This window comes from Malurus melanocephalus, unplaced genomic scaffold (genome assembly GCF_030028575.1).
Source record: "Malurus melanocephalus ecotype Western Australia unplaced genomic scaffold, MMel_1.1 scaffold_18, whole genome shotgun sequence".
NCBI classification, from domain to species: domain Eukaryota; kingdom Metazoa; phylum Chordata; class Aves; order Passeriformes; family Maluridae; genus Malurus; species Malurus melanocephalus.
In genome coordinates, this window is record NW_026623250.1 from 4,850,737 (window position 1) to 4,871,130 (window position 20,394).

The following is a 20,394-nucleotide window of genomic DNA, read 5'->3' on the forward strand; positions in this document are numbered from 1 at the left end:
ATATGTGCAACGCTATGCCTGATCAGAGATTGTCATTATAAATAATAATCTTACCTATAGGGCAGCGTTGGGGAACCTGAAGCTTTTTCTCCCAGGTCTTTAAGACCAAGAATTACAAGGTACAGATTTCCCAGAATGTCATTCACTTCTTCTCTTTACCATGTCAACCAATTGAAATCTCTAAGTCAGAAACCATAATTTGCCTGCTAATAGAAAAATACAAYTTGGAGATGTTTAAAACTGTAAATGTCAGTGAAAGTTTAAATACTTTCATGTAAAAATAAGCTTCAAACTCAGACTTCATAGGAAATGTTTTTACTGGAAGTTGATATTAGCCTAATCCAATTTCTTGGTTTTGCATTACGCATTCCGTTTTTGACAAGTCACCAAGTCATGCTCATTTCTGGCATAGGTCATTGTCCTTTTTATAACAAAAGTAGGTGGAGAGGAGTCAGTGGAAAGGAATCACAAAAAGTCTTTTGTATTTCCATTTCATCGTACATAACTATTTGGAGGAAAATTGTATTTCTTTGTAGCATTCTAGGTACCTGATGTCCCTTTCATGAGTTGCTGATGATAGGTTTCCAGAATTAGCATGTAACTGATCCAAGAAGGACTTGAAGACCTCTTACAAAGCTCTACAGCAGCTAAAATCCTGTAGTTTCATAAATTTAGACTGTAAACTACAACCAAAACAGGGTCTCTGTTAGCTAGCATTTTATTTTTTTAAAGGACATGATTTCTAGGGATGTATGTGATTTCCTTAATGAAGCACTTCTTGACTGTGTCTTTTAAAGCAGCCTAAATACCTTGATGGAAGTAGATATGATGTAAAAAAAAGGCAATTGGCTCACAAATCCTCAAGACATCAACAAGAAAATAGAACAGTGTTCCTCCATGCATGGACTAATTCAGTTAGATCAAAACTTAATTTTAAGATGATAATAAGATAATTTCTTGACAGATACATTTAGCTGCAATTAGGTCTGCTGGATTAATAATGAATCTTAACAAATTGCCCTACTAAGATTTGCCTCAGAAATGCAAGTGTTTTGCGAGTCACTATTTTTTAGTTTTCTTGTGCCTTTCTCACTGGTTCCCTTTATGTTGCTGAAATTGGGATKTCACTTTTACCAAGGCTGATGGCCCACTTCCTTTGCACTGAAATCTTGAGTGACAATCATCAAAGTGCTGATGGCTATCTGAGACTCTCAACCAGCTCTACCCAAGACACAATGTTCTTGCAACAGGAAGATTAGAAGGCTTGTCTTACTGCAAAAGAATAGATTTTTGGAAGAACACCAGACTTGGTGCCCATGAAAGGACTACAACTCTCACAAGTGGAGCAATAATGCTGCACTGAGCTCCTGGGCTGACCTGGATGCTCAAATCAGGTGCAGATTTCTCCAGCTCGCATTGAAGTGAAGGCTCAGATGCTGTTGTTTCACTAATTTCTATTTTGTTTGATTTCTTTTCACCTCAGTGAATCACCTAGTTCCTGTTAACTAAGTCTGTAAAATCCTAATGGAGGCAACGCAAGAGCCTTTACTCTGCTTTGTTACTTAAGAAGAACTAGAGTGCTTTTTCTCCACAAGGATGGTCCAAACAGGTAGCTTTTGATTAGTTCTCTGCTGGAAAGTCAACTTTCTGGAATCAGAAAAAAAAAAAAAAAAAAAAAAAAAAAAAAAAAAAAAAAAAAGGCACATAAACATTTGTGATGTAACTCCTCTTATTTGCTTCCTAGTACTAGTAGTCCTAGTAGTACATCTGGCTATTTTAATTTTCTTTCTCATGCATTCTTACTTCTTTCTTTGTCTTACTAATGTATTTTGGTATTTGCTTTAACCTTGCAAAAATTTCTCTGATCCTTTTTAAAACAGAGCTTTGTGATTTATTTTTGTTCAGTAGGTTAGATAATATGTTCTCATGCAGACAGATCAGTGACATAGAAGAAAGGAAATGTGAATTATCTACCCACATCCCATAGTTTAGATAGCATCTCAGACTGAGCTATGCACCTGGAATATTGCTAGTAATATCAAGAACCCACGAGGTGTGTTTAATACCTCTTGATTCCTTCTCATTCCTTGCTTCAGTCTGCCTAGCTATGTTTGTGCAGACAGCAGCTCTTTAATTTAAGGATGAAAGAAATTATTCTAAATGATTTTTTACTGAAAATGTCTTTGCTCTTGAAGTAACATGTTGATTCCAGGTACCATTGAGACTGTATTATGTAGTTCATTACTCAGAATATCAAGACAGAATTGCCTAATAAGAGGAGCATAAGACAAGATGATTTGCATAGCTCAGTTGAACTTCAGAGTTTGCATTTCTGAGCAGGAGAAAACGCCAAGATTCCATAAGGCAACTACTTATTCCAAATCTGGCATTTCTCCTATTCAGAAACACAGATTGTGAAGTTCACTGAAGTTACTGAAATCAATCAATTTTTTTCCTGGGTATTTTAATAACAAGCATGTTTTCTGTTTATTAGTGTTTTGCTTGTCTACTGTTTGCATATTAGGAAATTAATTGACTATACTAACTTAACTGCTGTCTGTCTTTCCTGAGTCTCCAAGAAAAATCTCTGTGGTACATTTAAAGGAGCACGGAACACAGTCAGGTTGATACATGCTTGCCTTTGCTGGAAAATTAAGATGAGTATCATGCACAGCTCATTTGTGGCTTTGTCTTATGCCATTCCATTATTACTTGCAAGTTATAGAAGTAATTTCTGGAAATGTATAAATAAGGTGTTTCACACAGACACTGTGTAAACCTGACCTGAAGGTTGTGTCTGTGTAAATGAATAAAATGGACTATTCTTTGAAGCCAATATGGCCTTTCCTCTGTATTAACTGTATTCTTGTTGGGGATGATCCTTGGCCTGTGCAGGTCCTGGAAATACAATTCTGATTTGTGGAATAGTTGGCCTGAGCCAAAACTATGCCAGGAACCTTGATAACAAATTCACATTGCATTCACATACCCATGCTGTGACCCTGCTCGGTTTATCAAACACTGCTGCCAGATTTTGTTGTATCCCTGCCTGCCTTAGGAGAATATCCAGGGTCCCCTTCTGGCTCTTAAGCCCCAGCCCAGCTCTCTGAACTCAGTGGCTCAACGATATGCGCATTCACGGAATGGTGGAAGGGCAAAAACCACCTCTTTCCTCAGCCTAGATTTACTTATTGGCAGCAGTGCTGCTTTGTAACACAGGGAGAGGAAAAAATGAATGTGATGGTCTGTCAGACCTTCCTCATGAGCAACAGTTGTTACACGCCCTCTACTTTGTTGAGCCACTTGTTCCCCCATTGGAGGCTTTAAACAAAGATATCATCTGTGGTTTGCAGGTTTTGTGAAACCCACAGAAGCTTTGAGAGTTCAGTGCACAGTCTGCCTGAGACAGACAGCACATCGAGTGATTGTATATGCAAGTAATGACATTCATTTGTTTTCAATATTCAAATAGTTTGTGAAAAAAAATCATTTTTACATGAATTGTTGAAAAGCTGACTTTAAATGTTTTGCTTTTTATTAGAAAAGATAAAGATTTCACAGTGACAGACATATTCAGCTCTTCTTCTGGGGATCACATATGTCAAAATATTATGTTGTTTGGGTTTTTTTCCGTTATTAGCACCACCAGAACAAAGAGTGAGAACATAGGTTCTGAGCTTGATACATGTTGTTGAATATTTTACAAGACTATAATAAAATATATAAGATATGCTCTTATATGATTTGCTACTGCAGTGAAAAGCTATTAAAACTTTATAAGCAGCTGTGGCTACTTGCCCCTGTGAAAAATCAAATTCTAAATAACAATTTGGTTTCAGTGGTACTTCAGAAAATGGAGTATTCAAATCTGGTCAATAGTTAATACATTTGATTTTTGTTTGCTAGCAATGCAATTTCTTTTTGTCATGATAACTGTGCTTCACTCTACYCTTCCAAAGATGTAGATATGCTGACATTCTTGCTGAAGATTTGACTCTTGTTTCACTGCCAAGAAGAGGATATACCCATAAAACATGTTTAAGCTAGAATTACCATTTTTAGATGAGGAGAATGATTTGCCCTATGTGGGACTAATTAAAATAGGTGTTCCTAAATCCAGATAAGGCTTCATTTTCATAGAATAGAACAGTTCTGAATAAATAAAGTCCTCTCTGCTTGGCAGCAGCCTTGCTGACTCTTAATGACTTTGTCATGTTTTTCAGTGTTTGTTTTTTTTTTTTTTTTTTTTTTTNGCAAGTTCTTGCATAACATGATTGCTTCATAGAAGCCTATATTTCTAGTATTCATAGCTGTGGAGAAAAAGCTTGAAAATAGTTTTATAATCCCCACTTTTAACAGAGGAAATGTAAGGATCTGAAATGTGCTGTATTTTAAGATATGGTAAACTTTAAATCAATTTTCTTATTTTTGAAGGATCCTACCTTTCCTACCATTTTTAGTTTTCATAATAGTGGGTTCTATAAATTTTGTTTGCCGGAGATAATTTGAAATGTTTGTATCTCAGTTACCAAAATATTTAGGCAAAAATTTTAAAATCTAATTTTTAATAGGGTTGCATACATTAGAAGAGCATGTTTTTTAGATTTGAAGACTTCTGCTCAAAATTGTGGCTGTTTTCTGTTTGGAAACTGATTTCAGTAAGTATACTTGTCTTTTTAAGATGCGCTTTGTGAACTAAAACTTGGGAGTTGAACTCTGTGCAGATACTGGTTATTAACATTCCAAGACGTGTAGATTTGGAAGAAATTTCATGAGCACAAGGTACCCCACCATTTTGTTAAAATAAACAGTGTCCATGAGCCTCCTCGAATGGAGTATCAAGAAGAGGCTTTCTGCCCATGTGTGACTATACACATCTGTTAATTCAGAGATTTGAATGTGAAATCCAGCACTCAGGGACACCAGGTGGATATCCGATATTCTCTGAGGAATTTGTGCTTCATAAAGCATTCTGTGGATTGTTCACAGCCATGCCTTTTTCCCTGCTTGTGACATAAAAAATATGGATGAAATGTCTGTATCAATAATTAATCCTGGTATAAATCAATACAAGTTACTAATAAATGAGAAACAGAGACATGTTGCTGCCAAAAATCAACTGTTAATGCCTCTTCACATACTAAAATGGCATGCCACATATCATAATTGTTTTGTTACTGACTACAAAATATTTCTCTAGGTGAAAGCCAGAAATATTCTCCAGCTCTATATTGAAAGCTGCAGTCATGGCACAGCATAATTTTAGATTGAAATAAATGTGCATAGAGCATGAGAAATAAGGAGATGCATCTCTTTATGTCTACTTTTCATAACTGTTCAGAAGTACTTGCATGACTTAAGAGCATAAGGGCTCAATTCACTTGTCCAATATAGGGATTTTGTTCTGTTTAAAACCCATTGGGTTATCACAAGCTTCCTTGTGGGGTGTCAGAAATTACACAGGAGCTATGGAAAAACTGTCTCATTTGCATGCAGCAACTCAAGGCCAACAAGGGTATTTTACAATGCTGGAAATGGCACTAGATGAACAGGTCCTAGCAGCTAAACCTTCAAACCTTCACTGTCCAGGCTGCATTCTGATCTTGGAAAAGGTATTTGTGACACTTCTTCTAAAGAATGTCAGACTTCACACTGGTGAGTGTCTTTCTCAGTGCTGTAGCTCTTTCCTTAGCCAACACACTTGTTCCTTGCCCAAAGATCATACGGGTGGTGAGGGACAACCCCTACTTTCGCTGGTAACAAAGCAGAGTTCAACAAAACCCAAAGAGTTTGCGCTGTGCCACAATGATGGCCTGGCAGTGCGATCCCACTCCTGAAAAATAGCAGAAGAGGGTGTGATTTCTTCTGGCCAAGGACTGTGAGGGAAGTGCTCTAATCTGTAAACTRATGTAGCTAGTAATGGATATTTTAAAGAAAATGGTGGATGTGTCCTCACTGCGTTATGATCCTGATCTTTGCAAGACTTAGTACTCAAAATTCTGAATTTAATTCTCAAATCTATCTTCATGTACCTGAGACCTTTACTTGAATCTGGTAATAAATCAGTCAGAAATAAGACCTAAATCTCTGGGAAATACAGGCACTGGTAAAAACTTTGTCCCTCAGCAGTGATTAAACACACCGTCCACATAGGGGTCTCACCTAGTAGCACAACATCAGTGCTTCCCGAAGTTTTCCCTTAGCAACCCTACTTCCAGGGTCACAACCCCACTTTCATTTTCACTTCCAGGCTTGTGGGCCCCAAGTGGGGTCATGACCCTAACTTGGGAACTGCTCTATAACACATTGAAAAAATTAACATACCAGCCAGTAAATACATCAGCGAAACAAGCCCATCCAGTCGGCCCAAGACCCTGCCTGTCTGCCATCCCTGGGGGCCTTACCTATTAAACATGGGGTTTCACAACCATGTGTCTACTTGCGAGCTCCCATCCTGCTTTGTGTATGTGTTACCATTGTCTTTTAGTCTTCTTCTGTGCTATTAGCCAAGTTTGGTGTTGACAAATATGTGCTAACACTTCTGAAAATATGACCTCCTTTTTCTTGCCCATTCATATGTTGGAGGTGCTGCTTAGATTTATTATTTGCACATAATAGAGTTCGCAGTTATTGTGTGTCAGAAACAAGATCTGGAGAGTCTACTGTTCCCACAGCTGGAGCAACACTACACATCTGCTAAAACTACACTGTAAATTGTGTTGTCTTTAGCAATTAATCACTTCCACTATTGATTCTCCTCCTTAACTCCTACTGGTCTTTACCTTCTCTTTTCTTCTTCCTCATCTGTCTTCTGTTCTCTGTTTCTTAGGAGTCTTATACTTCATTTTGTAGCATCTTCTCCAGAAGTGCCGAGTTTGGATGTGGACATGCAAAAGTTTCTATYCTCTTGCTGAACATACTACTACAAGATTTCAAAGAGCTTTGCACAGGTTATGGAATCTCAGTATCTGAATTTTACGTTGGAGAGATTATAACACAAGATCCATTACCCACAGTCACCAAAAAGTTAGTGGCARAGAAAAACATGGATCTCCCATTCCATGTGGAGTCCTATGGTGGACTCCAAGCAACATGGTTAGCACAAAATATACCAGTAGATGGCACTTCAGCGTTCGTAGCGCTGCTCATGCATCTGAGGGTCTGATGCAAATGGCCTTCTGGTGAGTGGTTCTTCACATGAAACTTTTAGCATAATTTTATTTCTTTTTGTTCCTGTGGTGTTTTTCCTGGTAGCTTTACTCTGCCGTCATCTTTTTATTTTTAATTTACCTTGTTGTGATTGTGATACTTTTATGTTATTTCTTCATTTCTCTCAATTTTACATTTGCTACATCTCATTTGGGAAAGAAAAAAAAACCAACAAAAAAAAACCCCTCACACAAACAAATAAAATAAAAAAGAAAAACGAATCTAATAAAGGGAGTATCACTCACTGATTTATTTTCAGAAAAGTGTTATCTAGATGCTGGCTAGTTCATTATGGTGGAGAGCTGGGATGGTGGTGAGTTGAAGCTGACAGAGTAACTCTCAAGTGTTTTTAAGCCTCACCATGTACTTTTTGCAGTGTGAAGTGAAGAGCTCTTTGCTGACTTGCAGTAAATCAGTGAAGCTCACTGCATGTACTCAACTCTGTGTGTTAGACCACCCTTGCTATCAACAGGCTGTGGTTACACACTCAGATTCTGGCCTTTTTTCCAGATAGGAAATGAGGATTTTGTGTGGGCTTCTGTTGTGGCCCATGGCTGGATTTTGCCCCATCAGCTCATAGGGTCCTGCTTGCCACACTGCTGGCACTGGCAATGGCTTTCCATGAAGGCTGAAGTTCCATCAGAGCCTGTGAGGGGAGAATGCTGGGGAGATTAATCAASAAATAGTCACAGCTTCCATGAAAGCTGGGTTGAGGAGTATGCAAACTCTTGAGTTTGCACACTGTGTCAGTTTGGAGCTCTGAGTCTGTATATTTATAGGGATAGACTCAGTCCCTTTTTGCTTTCTCATAAAAAGAATTAAAATTAGTTTCTTTAAGGTTGAAGTCCAAATGCAGAAACACTCATTATTTGTATATCTTTAATATCAAGCCTTTTAGGCTTTTTGCAGTTTTGGTGGAGTCACCATTTGAAACATGAGTTTGAATCAATCTCACTAAACCACTGTAGGTGAAAAAGATTATGGAAAACATCCCTGAAGGGTTTTCCTTACTTGTACCAGTGGGCTTTATCTATTGTTTTTCCAAGTGTGTTGTCTTGAATTTTGTGTTTTTTGGCTTTCCTTGCTATCTTGACCAATCTAGCTGGTACTAGTTATTGTCTTTTGGAGAGCTATTGTCACCACTAAAAACAAAAAAAATTGCAAATCTGAACAATAACATTGTTTTAAACTGTATTTTAACTGTTTGACTCCTTCATTTTATGTACTGCAGAGCTTGCTTGTCACCAGTGCCACCTCTGTCTCCATTGTCCAGTGACTTGCGTAGTTACCTACGTGGCTTGTGTATGAGTTTTGCCCTGCTTTATTTATTTTAGCAGTGCTTCTAGTTCAGCAATGAGATGGAAGCAGTTTTTAGTATCTTCAGTGGCCACCCACCAATTTCATCCTTGTCATTCCAAGTACCTCTTAAAATATGAAAATCATTGGAAATKAAAATGACAAGTACATTATGTGAAGTTCAGCAGAAGATTATAGGAACGCTGATATCTGAGTAAGAACATTTGAAATTGCTAAAGGGTCTTGGAAAAGGTATTAAAACTGTTCCTATGTAAAACTTCTTGTGTGTATATATACACTGGTTAAGAATGATATTTTTTAAATACTGCTTTTGCCGTGGACCTCTAAAATGCCATGAAATTTACCAATTAATTGCTAATTAATTTTTAAAGTGTTTAAAGTTTTGAAATATTTGATTTTTTTTTATAGTTCAATAATCTTTCAAAACAGATGACTAAAGTGTGGGTCTGGAATATGCATGTTGTGGTTTCATTTTGAGAAGTTCTGAGTATCTGTAGACTTCAATGAAACAGTGGGAGGTTTAGATGGCATTACTGAGTGGCACTGGAAATTCAGGGACCTTCACGCATTCAAATTTGCACTTCAGAACCTTGGTAAACTCATTATCCTGTAGGATCTGGGACATCTGATTAGCTGTTATCAAAGTCCATACTTCCTTCTCGGTTTTCTGACACCTTAGTATTCTTCAATTGCATGGTGAAGTTGACCAAGTGCATTTAAAGCCTAAGAGATCAAAAGAATGTGGTTGTAAATTACAGGAAAATAAGCCAAATCCTGTGGGTTTAACACCAAGTCATTCTCTGAGCTGAACACTATGGCTTGCACCACTTGTATTTCTCCACAGTGTGGTAATTTCATTGGCCCGACTGTTTAGAAGTAATGAATGAATGTGAATTATAYAGATGATCCAAAATGATTGAGAGCAAAATATACCCACTATGATCTATTATATATTTATGTCTATCAGAAAAAAAAATTAAAGAGTTAACTTGTGCAAATTACTTTTCATATACTGCCTGCAAAACTCATGCTGCCATAGAGTGTCAGACAGACCTTAGAATTATAGAAATATATAAAAGAAAGTAATTGTTTTATCTTCAGGGAGTTATAAATTTCACATCTGATACCTTGTGAATGCCTTGGTCTATATACAAATGCTATGCTTCACCAGAAAACATGGAATCCTAGTTCTTCAAAGGGATAAAATACAGATGTTTCTGTGCTGGTGATTCATCGTATTGTAAAATGTCACTGCCTAGAGAACAGCACAGCATACTGAAATTTAATTTCACCTGATTTGCATTTGGAGGGAAAGAAGGAAGTATTTTTATGTAAGGAAAAAAAAAAGAAAGAAAGAAAAATAAGGAAAAAGAAAAAGAAAGAGGCAGAAATAGCAGCTGTTTGAAATTTGTGGAGAGGCTTGGAATGTAGCTTTATTTGATGTGCATTGCAGGCAGAAGGCAAGCAAAAAGATAAAGGTGCAAAAGAGGTCTGATGATACTGTTCTTAATTCTGTAATAAGAACATGGCTATCAGAAATATGTTTGAGCGTGATCAAAATTGCCTGTGTTGGGCGGAAAAACACATTTGGGAACCAGGGCTTTAGAGGCAAGATTCTTACTACTCAMATGCCTCAAGCTGAGTCTCTGAGAATTAGGGTCACTTTACTTTAGTGCCAGAATATGATATTCTGTTTTCAAACACATGCACTTCAAGTTACTTTGACTGCATTTGTGAATGAACTTCACAGACCTGGGATTCAGTACAAAACGTGTACTCCATGGTGATCTAGGRGTTTCAGAAATGTGATTGACAGCAAGGGGAATATGTGTGCCAGACAATACGAAACACTGAAGAGAAAGATGTTTCTGAAAATTTATTTCTCTTCTGGTTCTGGGAGCTTGTCCCCATGATTTCAGAGCTTCTTGTACCTTTCTGTACTTAGACATCCAAACATCTTTGTATCTTCATTTAAACAACAGCCTGGGTAGCTTGTGCATTAAGAGAAGAAACAAAACAAAACATAGCAAAACAAATACACACATGGCACACACACAGACACAACCTCTCCTTCTTTAGACTGAGGGAATTAAATTCATATTTCTACTCCCCGAAAAGTCCCCCATGTACAAGCCTTGAAGAGAGGAAGAAAAAGGTAAAGTCCCTCATTTTTGTTGTAGCTATGACTAAATGTAGAAAAATATTTGAGATTTGTAATCTTGATTTAAGCAGAGTTAAATATGATTTCATAGCTCAAGGATGAAGGCACTTACCTGCTGAGGGAAGGAGGAAGGGAACCAACCTGGATTCCGGCCCCTGCTTCAAGCACTATTTATGCATGTTACTCAATTACAAATGCAAAATGTGTAGGCAGCCCCTGGGGCAATAACCCAGGACTTCCTCTTCAAAAGGAGCATCTATTAGGGTTGCAAATTATCCTCTCTCAATGAATCTTGCCTCCTGTCCAATACAGAAGTATGGCTTCAGCAGGCATGACAGTCCTCCAGCCTGAGCTTCACCTTGAGTTGGTGCTGGATGCCCTCTTGGGAAAGAGCTCCTCTGAGAGAGACTGGCATCTCTTTGAACCTGCATCTCCCAATTCAAGAACAAGGGCCTTATCTACAAGTATGATAATATGTAAAATGTTGGCTGTTGTTCTTCCACAACCTCTGGATGTGTTTCTGGGAGAAAGTCTCTGAGGCTGTTGTGATTCATGACGAGGCTGGTCTATGTTAGGCATGCTCAGAAGATGCTTACTTCATGAAGCCTCTCAGGACATGCCACACCTGTACATCACAAACACGCTTTGGTGCAAGGTAGGTTTCAAAATTTTCAGCTGTATAGAAATAGCAGTAACAATGAGAGATGCCATTTCAGAGCTTTTAAATAATTTTATCTGAAAAAATGTGACACAGATTTTTGTGGCCATTTAGTATATGTGTGCTGCTGTAAATATATCTTCTTGGAGTTTTTGTTTCTTTTTTGAATTTGTCTATTGGTGATATTCTCAAAGTTATTTTGTGAATTGGCAGCAGGACATAAAACTAGAACCCAGAAATCCTGCTCTGCTACAGTCTCTCTGTAAGACATGTAAATATATTTACAATTAAAACAAATATTTTAATGTTGTTATTTTATTGGAAATTAAGTAGCTGGCACCTAAGTGAATTTAAGGAAAATCTTCTCTGATAGTCAATCTATCTATTAAACAGGTTGTTTCTCTGTCATTGACATGTATTTATTAGTTCCTTGAGAGCCTTTCCAATAGATTCTTTTTCCATATCTTTGTTCTCCTGAACCTTGTTCTCTTTTTTTTTCTGGGTTCTCTTCCCTCAGGAGACCAAAATCCTTTTCCCTTTGCTCTACTCACCATGTACTTCCTTCCAGAGAGAATATTTGTCTAAATGAGGTAATATCAGGTAACAGAAGGGCAARTATTTTTGCTATTCCTGAGAGTACAATATTATAAATACATGCTTGTAGTTTTTATATATTCAGAGATGACTAACTTATGTGTGTTTTGGATAATGCTAAACAATCCATAACAAATTAGAGTTTCATATATAGCACAAAATATACGGAAGACTATAGCAGGAAATGCTTCAAATATTTTTATTTAAACTAAAAGGATGAATCAACTTCACTCAGACCTCAGTTCAGTACTTAAAATATCATTGAATAAGATGTGTAAGTACATGTTTAAGTTTTATGTTATATGATAGAGAAATTTTTGTAAGTGAGGCTTTRCTTGTGAGAACAATATGATCCAGGTAGCACGGAACAGAATTTTGGATCCTGCTGTACTTTTTCGCAGTTCACTGTATTATTAGCCAGTCTCAAAAGGGTGCCAAGTCTTAATATAGGTTGACCAAAAGAACTTCCAAATTAAACTTACTTTTGGTAGTTTCCAAGTGATAGTGTGCTCTTTGATTATTTGTTGGATTTTTTTTTTTTTTCTCTTTGCTATTTGTCACCCATCTTGAATTTGAGCAAGAAGATCCTGCTTTGCTTTTTCATGTTGGTCATCTAAATGGATCTGAAGGACAGCAAAATTTCAAATGTGTATTCAGATTATCCTAGAAATGTGAAAGTAAAAGATTTCTAAAAATGTATGGGGCAGTGGATGTGCTGGAAAGAAGGGATGCAGCCCACAGGGACCTGGACAGGTTTGAGAGGTGGGGCCATGCAACCTCATGGAGTTCAACAAAGCCAAGTGCAAGATCCTACCGCTGGGTCATTGCAATCCCAAMCACACCTCATGTCTCTGGGCAGAGATGTGATTGAGAGCAGCCCTGAGTGGAAGGATTTTGGGGGGGATGGCTGATGAAAACTCACCATGAGCTGGCAGTGAGTGCTCACAGCCCAAAAAAMCAAGGAAATCCTGGGCTGCATCAAAAGGACCATGGCCAGCAGGGTGAGGGAGGGGTTCTACCCCTCTACTCTGCTCTGCTGAGACCCCATCTGGAGCATCCAACTCTGGGGTTCCAAACATAAGAAAGACATGAAACAGTTGGACCCAGTCCAATGGATGGTCATGAGGTTGGCAAGAGGACTGGAGTAYGTCTTCTATGAAAACAGATTGAGAAAACTGCGATTGTTCAGCCTGGAGAAGAGAAGGCTGTGTGGGAATCTCATAGACACCTTCCAGTATCTGAAGGATCCTGCAGGGAAATTTCCATCCCTGGAAATATTCAAGGCCATTGAACAGCCTGACATAGTGAAAGGGATCCCGGCTCATGGCTGGGAGTTGAAACTACACAATCTTAAGGTCTGTTCCAACCCGAATGGTTATGTGGTTCTATGAAGTGACAGACTTTTCATTTAGATGATTGAGAGGAGAACAAAAATGACAAATCTCTTCTCCTCTATCACTGTACTTAGACCTAAACTTGAACACTGTGCCTATCTGAAAATAGGGTTCTTATATCAWTGTGAGCTGAGAGCTATGGCCTTAGAAAGTGTTGCATGGTGCAAAAGAAAGCAGAGGACCAGAATCTTTCAGAACGAAAGACTGAGGACTGCCTTTAGGGAAAATTCCACTTTTTATTTTTTTTTTTCACTCATCATTTATTTACAAATACACATTATAACTTTTATATACATTGCACATTTACATGGTAGAAAAGTACAAAACTATATATTTAAATGAATTTATATTTAACTCGCCATGTTTGAAAATATAAAATTGCATCAGAAAAAAAGTATCATGAAAAGCAAGAAACTTGAACTGATAAAGCTTTGATATAACTTTTAGCAACACACCAACTGGGAAAAAAAAAACTTTGAAAGYGGTACTGCAAGACCATCTTAAAGGAAACCCCTTTATAAAGTGATAAACCCCTTTACAAGTGATAAAACGCTTATGCATGTTACAAAAAAATAAATCAATAAAAATAAAATAAAACCTTTATTCTTATTACAGTTAGGCCTGTAGCTGTTATCAAACTTCATAATCCAATTTCTTTGGGTTCAAAATTTGTATAACGCAGTATAAACTCTCAACACACCGAGATAATTTTAGTACACAATGTGAACAGAAGTAGAGAAAATGAAGTGTAAGAAGTTTCCTTAAAGATTGCCTCACTGCACCTTGAAAGTATACTTAAGTCAGTTACAACGCCTTTTGGTCAGTCAAGATTCCTTGTAAACAAAAACACAGGGATCTTTAATGTACAGAACCGGCAAAAAGAAAATCCAATAAATAAACGTAACAGAAACTGACATGCAAGTTTGTTAAAGTGGAAAAGAGTTAACATCTGTGAAACAGAGATGAGATCGTGTGGGTAGGCTCTAAGGAATGGACTCTTATAGTTCACAAGAAAAAAGAAAAGCTTTACTTTACAAGCAAGAGACCTCACAATAAATAACACTGCTCTTCCCGTAACGAATAAATTTCTTCAAAAAACAAGGTGTACGGTCAACCAGACATTTTATGTATAAATTATAAAACATGACACAGTATAAATAAATGTCTACGAGACTCAACTATATGTATACTTTTTTTTTTTTTTATCTCCCCAAAATAAATAAGCATACACTTATTTACAGTACGGACATTGATTTTGTGCCCAATGGCTGTTTCAATAGAGGTGGAGATTTTACCACTCTAGAATGGAAGATATAGGAAAGCTGTAGTCCTGGTCTTCATCTTCCTCTTCATCTTCTGGGTCTTCATTAATTGCTAGATGGGGGAATACAGGGGAGCTGTTGTTTAAATAAGGACAACAACAGCGCAGAAGCAGCTCAGTGCATGTTTTCAAAGCCCTCTGAACAGCCATAATACAGCGTTGCATTTTATGCGACTTGTAGTGAGATGCTCTTTGGCATCTGCTGTTATGCAATAAGGTTTTTTATACATAATCTATGAAGTCATAACTGCAGAAAGTTCTGAAGAATCAATGGCTCAGGTTTTATTGGCAGATTCCTGAAATCAAATAAAAAGCGCTCTGGTGTTTTAGTTTAATTGCTTTGTGTCCTTCATTCAGAGTTAGTAGAGGCCACTGTGCTAAACCAGGTGCCATGTGCTACCTTTAAGCTTGTTCTTTTGGACCGAGTTAAGAGTTTATCCAGGAGTTAATAAAGCAATCAGCAAAGCACACGAGAGCAGACAAAGTACAAAAAAGTCACAAGAATTACACTCCTCGGGCAACCCCTTTCTGATAGAATGGCTTGTCCTTGGAACATCCCCAAAAAACTCCAACTTGAAGGCCAGCTCGTTGTTGGAGATCTATTGCATTTTTATCAGCAACCAAAGTGTGTGCGTGAAAGATAGATACTTATATTCTACTGTACCTTGAATCAATAAATCAAGCTTTCTTATGTTTAAAGGTGTAAGTCTTCATTACCTAGGTATCGCCTTCAGAAGCCTTAAGTGTCTGCAGATTTAAAAATCTCACTTACAGTTGCAAGATCCAGAATGCTTAACTTCTAGAAGCACACCCATGGAGCAAGCGGCCTCTTTCATGGCACACTCGCTCGGGTAAGTAGTATTATCGCTGGCACACACAGCTTCTTCTGACTTGCTTTCAGGGCACAGCTCATCACAGAGGGCACACCGACCTCTGCCAACCTTAAAATCCCACAAGCACTTCTTCCCAGCACTGCATTGAATGTCTTCACAGGATTTGGCTTCTAAAAATACACACAGAATACTAGAGGTAAGTGAAAAGGTAAAGCAAAAAGCAAAGCAAAGACAAGCAACCCCCCAAACCTCCCTTTCCCCTGTGAATTGTGAAGAAACAAAGCTCAGATGTAGTATATGTGATGATGCTTGATGATTTTGCTTAAGCAAGTATTCCCCTGGATAACATTGCCTGTCTATATGTGGGGGAGAAAAGACAGCTGTGCCAGCAAAGCTTGGCCCTGGGAATACAGAATTTCATTTGCCTATTGTACATGGCTATCCTGCTCCATTTCATGTCAGCGGAAATTCGGCTCCCCAAATTAGTGGTAAATGTAGAATTTGTCAACAGGTCCAGCATTTCTAAATCTGTTATTTTTAAACTAACCCATGGAGAGCAGTTGTCTAAAAGATCTGAAAGGGAATTTACCTCAACCTATGCCAGCTATAAGCAACCTGAGACTCCCCCAATTTCCCCCAGCAGTTCTGGGGAGCAGAGGCTGCCCTGCAGGTGCTTCATCGTAATACACTGCACTGTGTGTCCTTTCTGGAATCACTCACAACAGAGAATGCCAGGTTGCACAAAAATTATTTGCCTGTGTTCACCAACCCACTGTGTCCAAACCTCACAATTATTTCTAAAGGGGAAAAAGTGATCAGATGTTTTCAATTAAGTTAACATAATCTTTGCCAAGACCACTTGAAGACAATTGTTTCCAGGAATTCAGACGCACTAAATAAGGAGACCTTACATTGTAACCATCTCATCATGTATCTCAGGGAGGCTACTTCTCCCCTGGATGCCTGATATCAGCACCCACAGCCACAGCAGGATCAGGCCCTCTTCTCCCTCATCCCTGCTGCAATCTTTTCCAGGACTAAGTTCTCCTTCTCTGGGAGGGGAACACTAACCCGGGCTGCTGAAGTTTCTCTTCCTCCCCAGCACTTAYTATATCAATCCAGTTACACACATTGGATGCTAAGAAACAGCTGACTGAGGAAGCTCCCCCCACTCACAGTCTCCTCCTACGATACTTACTGACACATTTTCCTTCGTAGGCTAATCCAATGGATCTTCCCAGGAGGCAGGTAGCTTTCCTCAGGTGGCAGGCACTGGCGTAGGTTATGCCGTCATTCCCGCAGAGATACTGTTCGGGGGAGGTAGGCTCTGGACAAATTCGATTGCACGTCACGCAGTAGGCATTGTTGGTTTGGTCAACCACACACGTGGAGCTGCCTGGGCATAAGACATCCCTGCAGGTCTCTGAAATACGGACAGAAATACACTGGTTAGTAGAAGATACCAGAGTCCCAGTGAGGAGTGAATAGATGGCAAGAACAAAAGATCAGACAAAAGCCTTCAATCGCTCTCCTCATTTAAGGGCTGCTGGAGGATGCCTTTCCATCTCAGGGTAGCTGGTGGAACACAAGTGCTGCTAGATTATGGGGAGCATTCAGTTCAGCTATGTCCTTGTCTGCTGAGCATGATCTAGCTACTGTCTCCCAGCCTGGCTCCTATAAGGAAGTATACCCAATGTCTCCTCCTCCCTACACTCTCACACACACACCCTTTGGCATTTGAGGGAGATTGGATTAGATTTGCAAACCTACTTTTGCATTTGCCCTGATATTGGACTTCAAGTTCAGGCTGTTCTTTACATCTGGCTTTGAGAAGGGCGCACTCGTTCCTGTAGGTTTTCCCATCTAAGCCACACACAGGGCCCTTCCAAGTGATATTAGAGCAATCCGGAGCACAAACACACCGAGGTTTGTTCTTCTTGTTCATTTTACATTTCTTCCCTGGTCCACAGTCCACATTCTCGCATGTTTCTGATGGAAGGAAAGAGGCACCACTTTAGTACCAAGCGTGCAGAACAGACCTGCTGTCAAAACTGCTTAAAGAAAAAAAGACACCGTGAACCCAGAGCACAGAGAAAAAAACACCGTTCCCTCCCGTTCCAGCGCACACCACTCCAGGAAAATTCTCTCTGCCAGTTAGGGCAGGGAGGAGAGAGGGTCCCTTCCCTTCTCCTCGCGATGTGCAAGGCGGCGGGCAGAAATGGGGGACCCGTCCTTAATCCCGAGGCTGGTACGAGACGCCCCTCAAAGCCCCGACGAAGAAGGAAGCGAGAGGACCGCGCTGCCCCCCTCCAGCTCCCTCCCCGCTCCTCCTCCCCGCTGCCGGAGCCGCTCCTCAGCGCGGAGCAGCTCGCCAGCACCCCCTCACCTTTGCACGGGATGCAGTTTGGGGCTCCCCCATTAAAAATCATCCACTTAAAAAGCGTGTTGTCGTTGACGTCCTCCGCCGTCCACGAGGTGGTCAGGCGGCCGCTCTTGCAGCACTCCTCCTTGCTGAGGTCGGTTTTGTAGAGGACCTGGCAGCGCCCGTTCCGCGCCTGGCGGAGCCAGCAGTTCCCAGCTGCGGGGCGGGGGGCGGGGGGGACACCCAGACGGATCAGTGGCGGCCACCAGTGACCCAGACACAGCACGTGCGCCTTGCCGTGACTTTTACTAGACTGTTTCCTTTTATTTGTCCCGTTTCATAACCCGCAGCTACTACGGCCCATTTGGAAGCGCAGTTTAAAAAACAAACAAACCCTCCCTCACAACCCGCCCTCCCCCCCAAAACCACGAAACAACCAAAAAAAACCCAAACCAAGAAAACGACAAAACAAAATACAAAACAAAACTAAATGAAAAGAAATGGAAGAAAGAGAAGACCCGGCCAAAACAGAACGAGAGTTTTTGGAGGTATTTATTCCATATGTAGAGCAGAAGGAGCACTGCCGACACGTGACAGAAGCTTGAAAAGGATGTGCATTTAAAAGGGAATAAAAAGAAAATCGCGCTTGCAAATTCCTTCCTCCTCCCCCTGCCCTCTCCTCCTCACCGCGGCTGCACAGCAGCATTGTTTTAGTGCCGCACAGTTTCACTCCCAGCCCATTTTGCAATCTGCACGAATTGGGAACATTTGCTGTTAGCGAAGTCTTTCGAAATCTCCACGTTTTGCTGTTTCTATTAACAAATGTCTTTCCTTCACTAAAATTATTCAGCAGAGTTCCAAAAAAAAAAGTGAGCAGAGTACATAAAATACAAGGACACTTTGAGTAGGAGGTCCCTACAGAGTTTTAAAAATCGATCAAGCTGGAAAAGTTATAGGTGCCATCTCTCCTGCAAAGCATTTCAGAGGAAAGTACATTGTCCTTACACCGGATAGAGTGGGTTTTGTTGGGGTTATTTTTTGCCTTTCCCCCCCGTAGTATCCCTGTTATTTGTGGAGTCAAGCCAAGAACATTAGTCTAAGCAACTCCCCCTTTTTTAGCTGAAGCATTTTGGTTGGGATGAGTCTCTCGTGAATAACCAATGTGACTTCTCCAGCAACTCAATACCAATTGATTCTGCTGCTAATCCAGCCAGGGCTCGATCCTGCCTCCTTACTCCGATGGGAATGTACCGCAGCGAGGGGTCAGGATCGGCCAGCCGAGATATCGCTGGGAGCGGGGGAAGACCCCCCCCCCCCCCCACTAAAAATCATTGGACAAACAATGCCCTTTAAAAAAAAAAAGTTTTGAGCTTACAATTGCCTATGTTAAATTAATTTATGCCCGGTACTTGGGGAGGGAAGAAGAAAAAAAGTATTATAAGAGAAGCAATGATAAGACGTCCAGGTTATGCCTGGAACACGGTCAAGAAAAGGAAAAAGGCCCCCAAACTAAAAATCAATATTCCCTTGTGTCGAAAGAGGGCTCTTAAGAGTTGTCAATATCAGGTTCGGGTTTGTTTTGTTCGCACGGGGAAGTTAAAAAAAAAAAAAAAAAAAAAAAAAAAAAAAAAAAAAAAAAAAGAAAGAAAGAGTAGGGAGGAGGAGGAAATCCCAATATTAAAGTCAAATGTAAAATGACCACTTATTGATTTCTAAAAATGTCAGCTGTAATCGTGGGGTTCTCCATCACCACCTCCCCTTCAGTCAGTCAGGCGAGATAAAAATCTGAACTAAATTACCAACAAACTTTGAGTAGTCATTCGGGAGCAGAAACTGAGAAAGTTCCCYCCCGATGCTGCTCTTCATTCATGCTTTATAATAACAATAAAAAAACAAGAAATATCCTAGCTGTCCTCTGTGCCTTTGCAGAGCAGTACGAAGATCCGATCAAAAAGGGATCTGACACCTCTGCACCTCGGTACAAAGCAATCCCATGCCCACAGTTAACTTCTGTTCTGTTGAACCTTGGAGAGAGGCGTTTAACACCGCAAGCAAACTAAACAGTGCCCGAAAGAYAGAAAACAATAGTAATAAGAAAGAAATATATCTGCGAATAAACAGTCTGGTCTTACCCTGCACTGTGTGATCTTCCATGAAGTGGCACAGAAACATCAGGATTAAGAGCATGCCCGGGTGGATTCTCTGATTTAACATCCTCAGTATAGCAGGGAGTGAGAGAGGCGCAGAGACAGCGTGAGGGGGAGTAGGGAGAGGGAGCGAGCACTAGCCAGCCTGCTTATGATCGCTCTATTGAATGAACGTCAGGCTCTGAATGCAGTCTCTCTTTAAATCTATACGGGGGTCCTAGCTGTCTGCGGTGGGCGGTCTCCTAATGTGTGTGTGTGTCTGCTCGGGGGTGGGGAGATTTAAAAAGTTCAGTGTGAATCAGGTGACATTTTCCACCTTCTGGAAACCCTCTCCAATTATCCGCTCTAGGTGCACGCACACACAGGCGCGCACCCGCGCAGCCCCACGCCAGCCCCGA

The 20,394-nt window shown here is 40.0% G+C and overlaps 1 protein-coding gene across 1 annotated transcript; it reads right to left on the reverse strand.

Moving 5' to 3' along the window:
* Positions 1-13,588: 13,588 nt before the first annotated feature.
* Positions 13,589-20,300, reverse strand: FST (follistatin). The gene is made up of 6 exons (XM_057389697.1): positions 19,982-20,300; positions 17,874-18,065; positions 17,258-17,476; positions 16,686-16,910; positions 15,427-15,657; positions 13,589-14,707 (listed from the first exon to the last, which is right to left on the reverse strand). The coding sequence occupies exons 1-6, from the start codon at positions 20,061-20,063 to the stop codon at positions 14,625-14,627; spliced, it is 1,032 nt and encodes a 343-aa protein (XP_057245680.1). The 5' UTR covers positions 20,064-20,300; the 3' UTR covers positions 13,589-14,624.
* Between the last annotated feature and the right edge of the window lie 94 nt (positions 20,301-20,394).

Bases quoted from the DNA above. Each gene is read 5' to 3' on its own strand.
- FST (XM_057389697.1), bottom strand. From the start codon at position 20,063: ATGTTAAATCAGAGAATCCACCCGGGCATGCTCTTAATCCTGATGTTT. The intron at 15,658-16,685 runs GTAAGTATCGTA...GTGTATTTTTAG, and splicing joins CTACGAAGGAAAATGTGTCA to AAGCCAAATCCTGTGAAGAC. The intron at 14,708-15,426 runs GTAAGTGAGATT...TCCCCCATCTAG, and splicing joins GCATTCTGGATCTTGCAACT to CAATTAATGAAGACCCAGAA.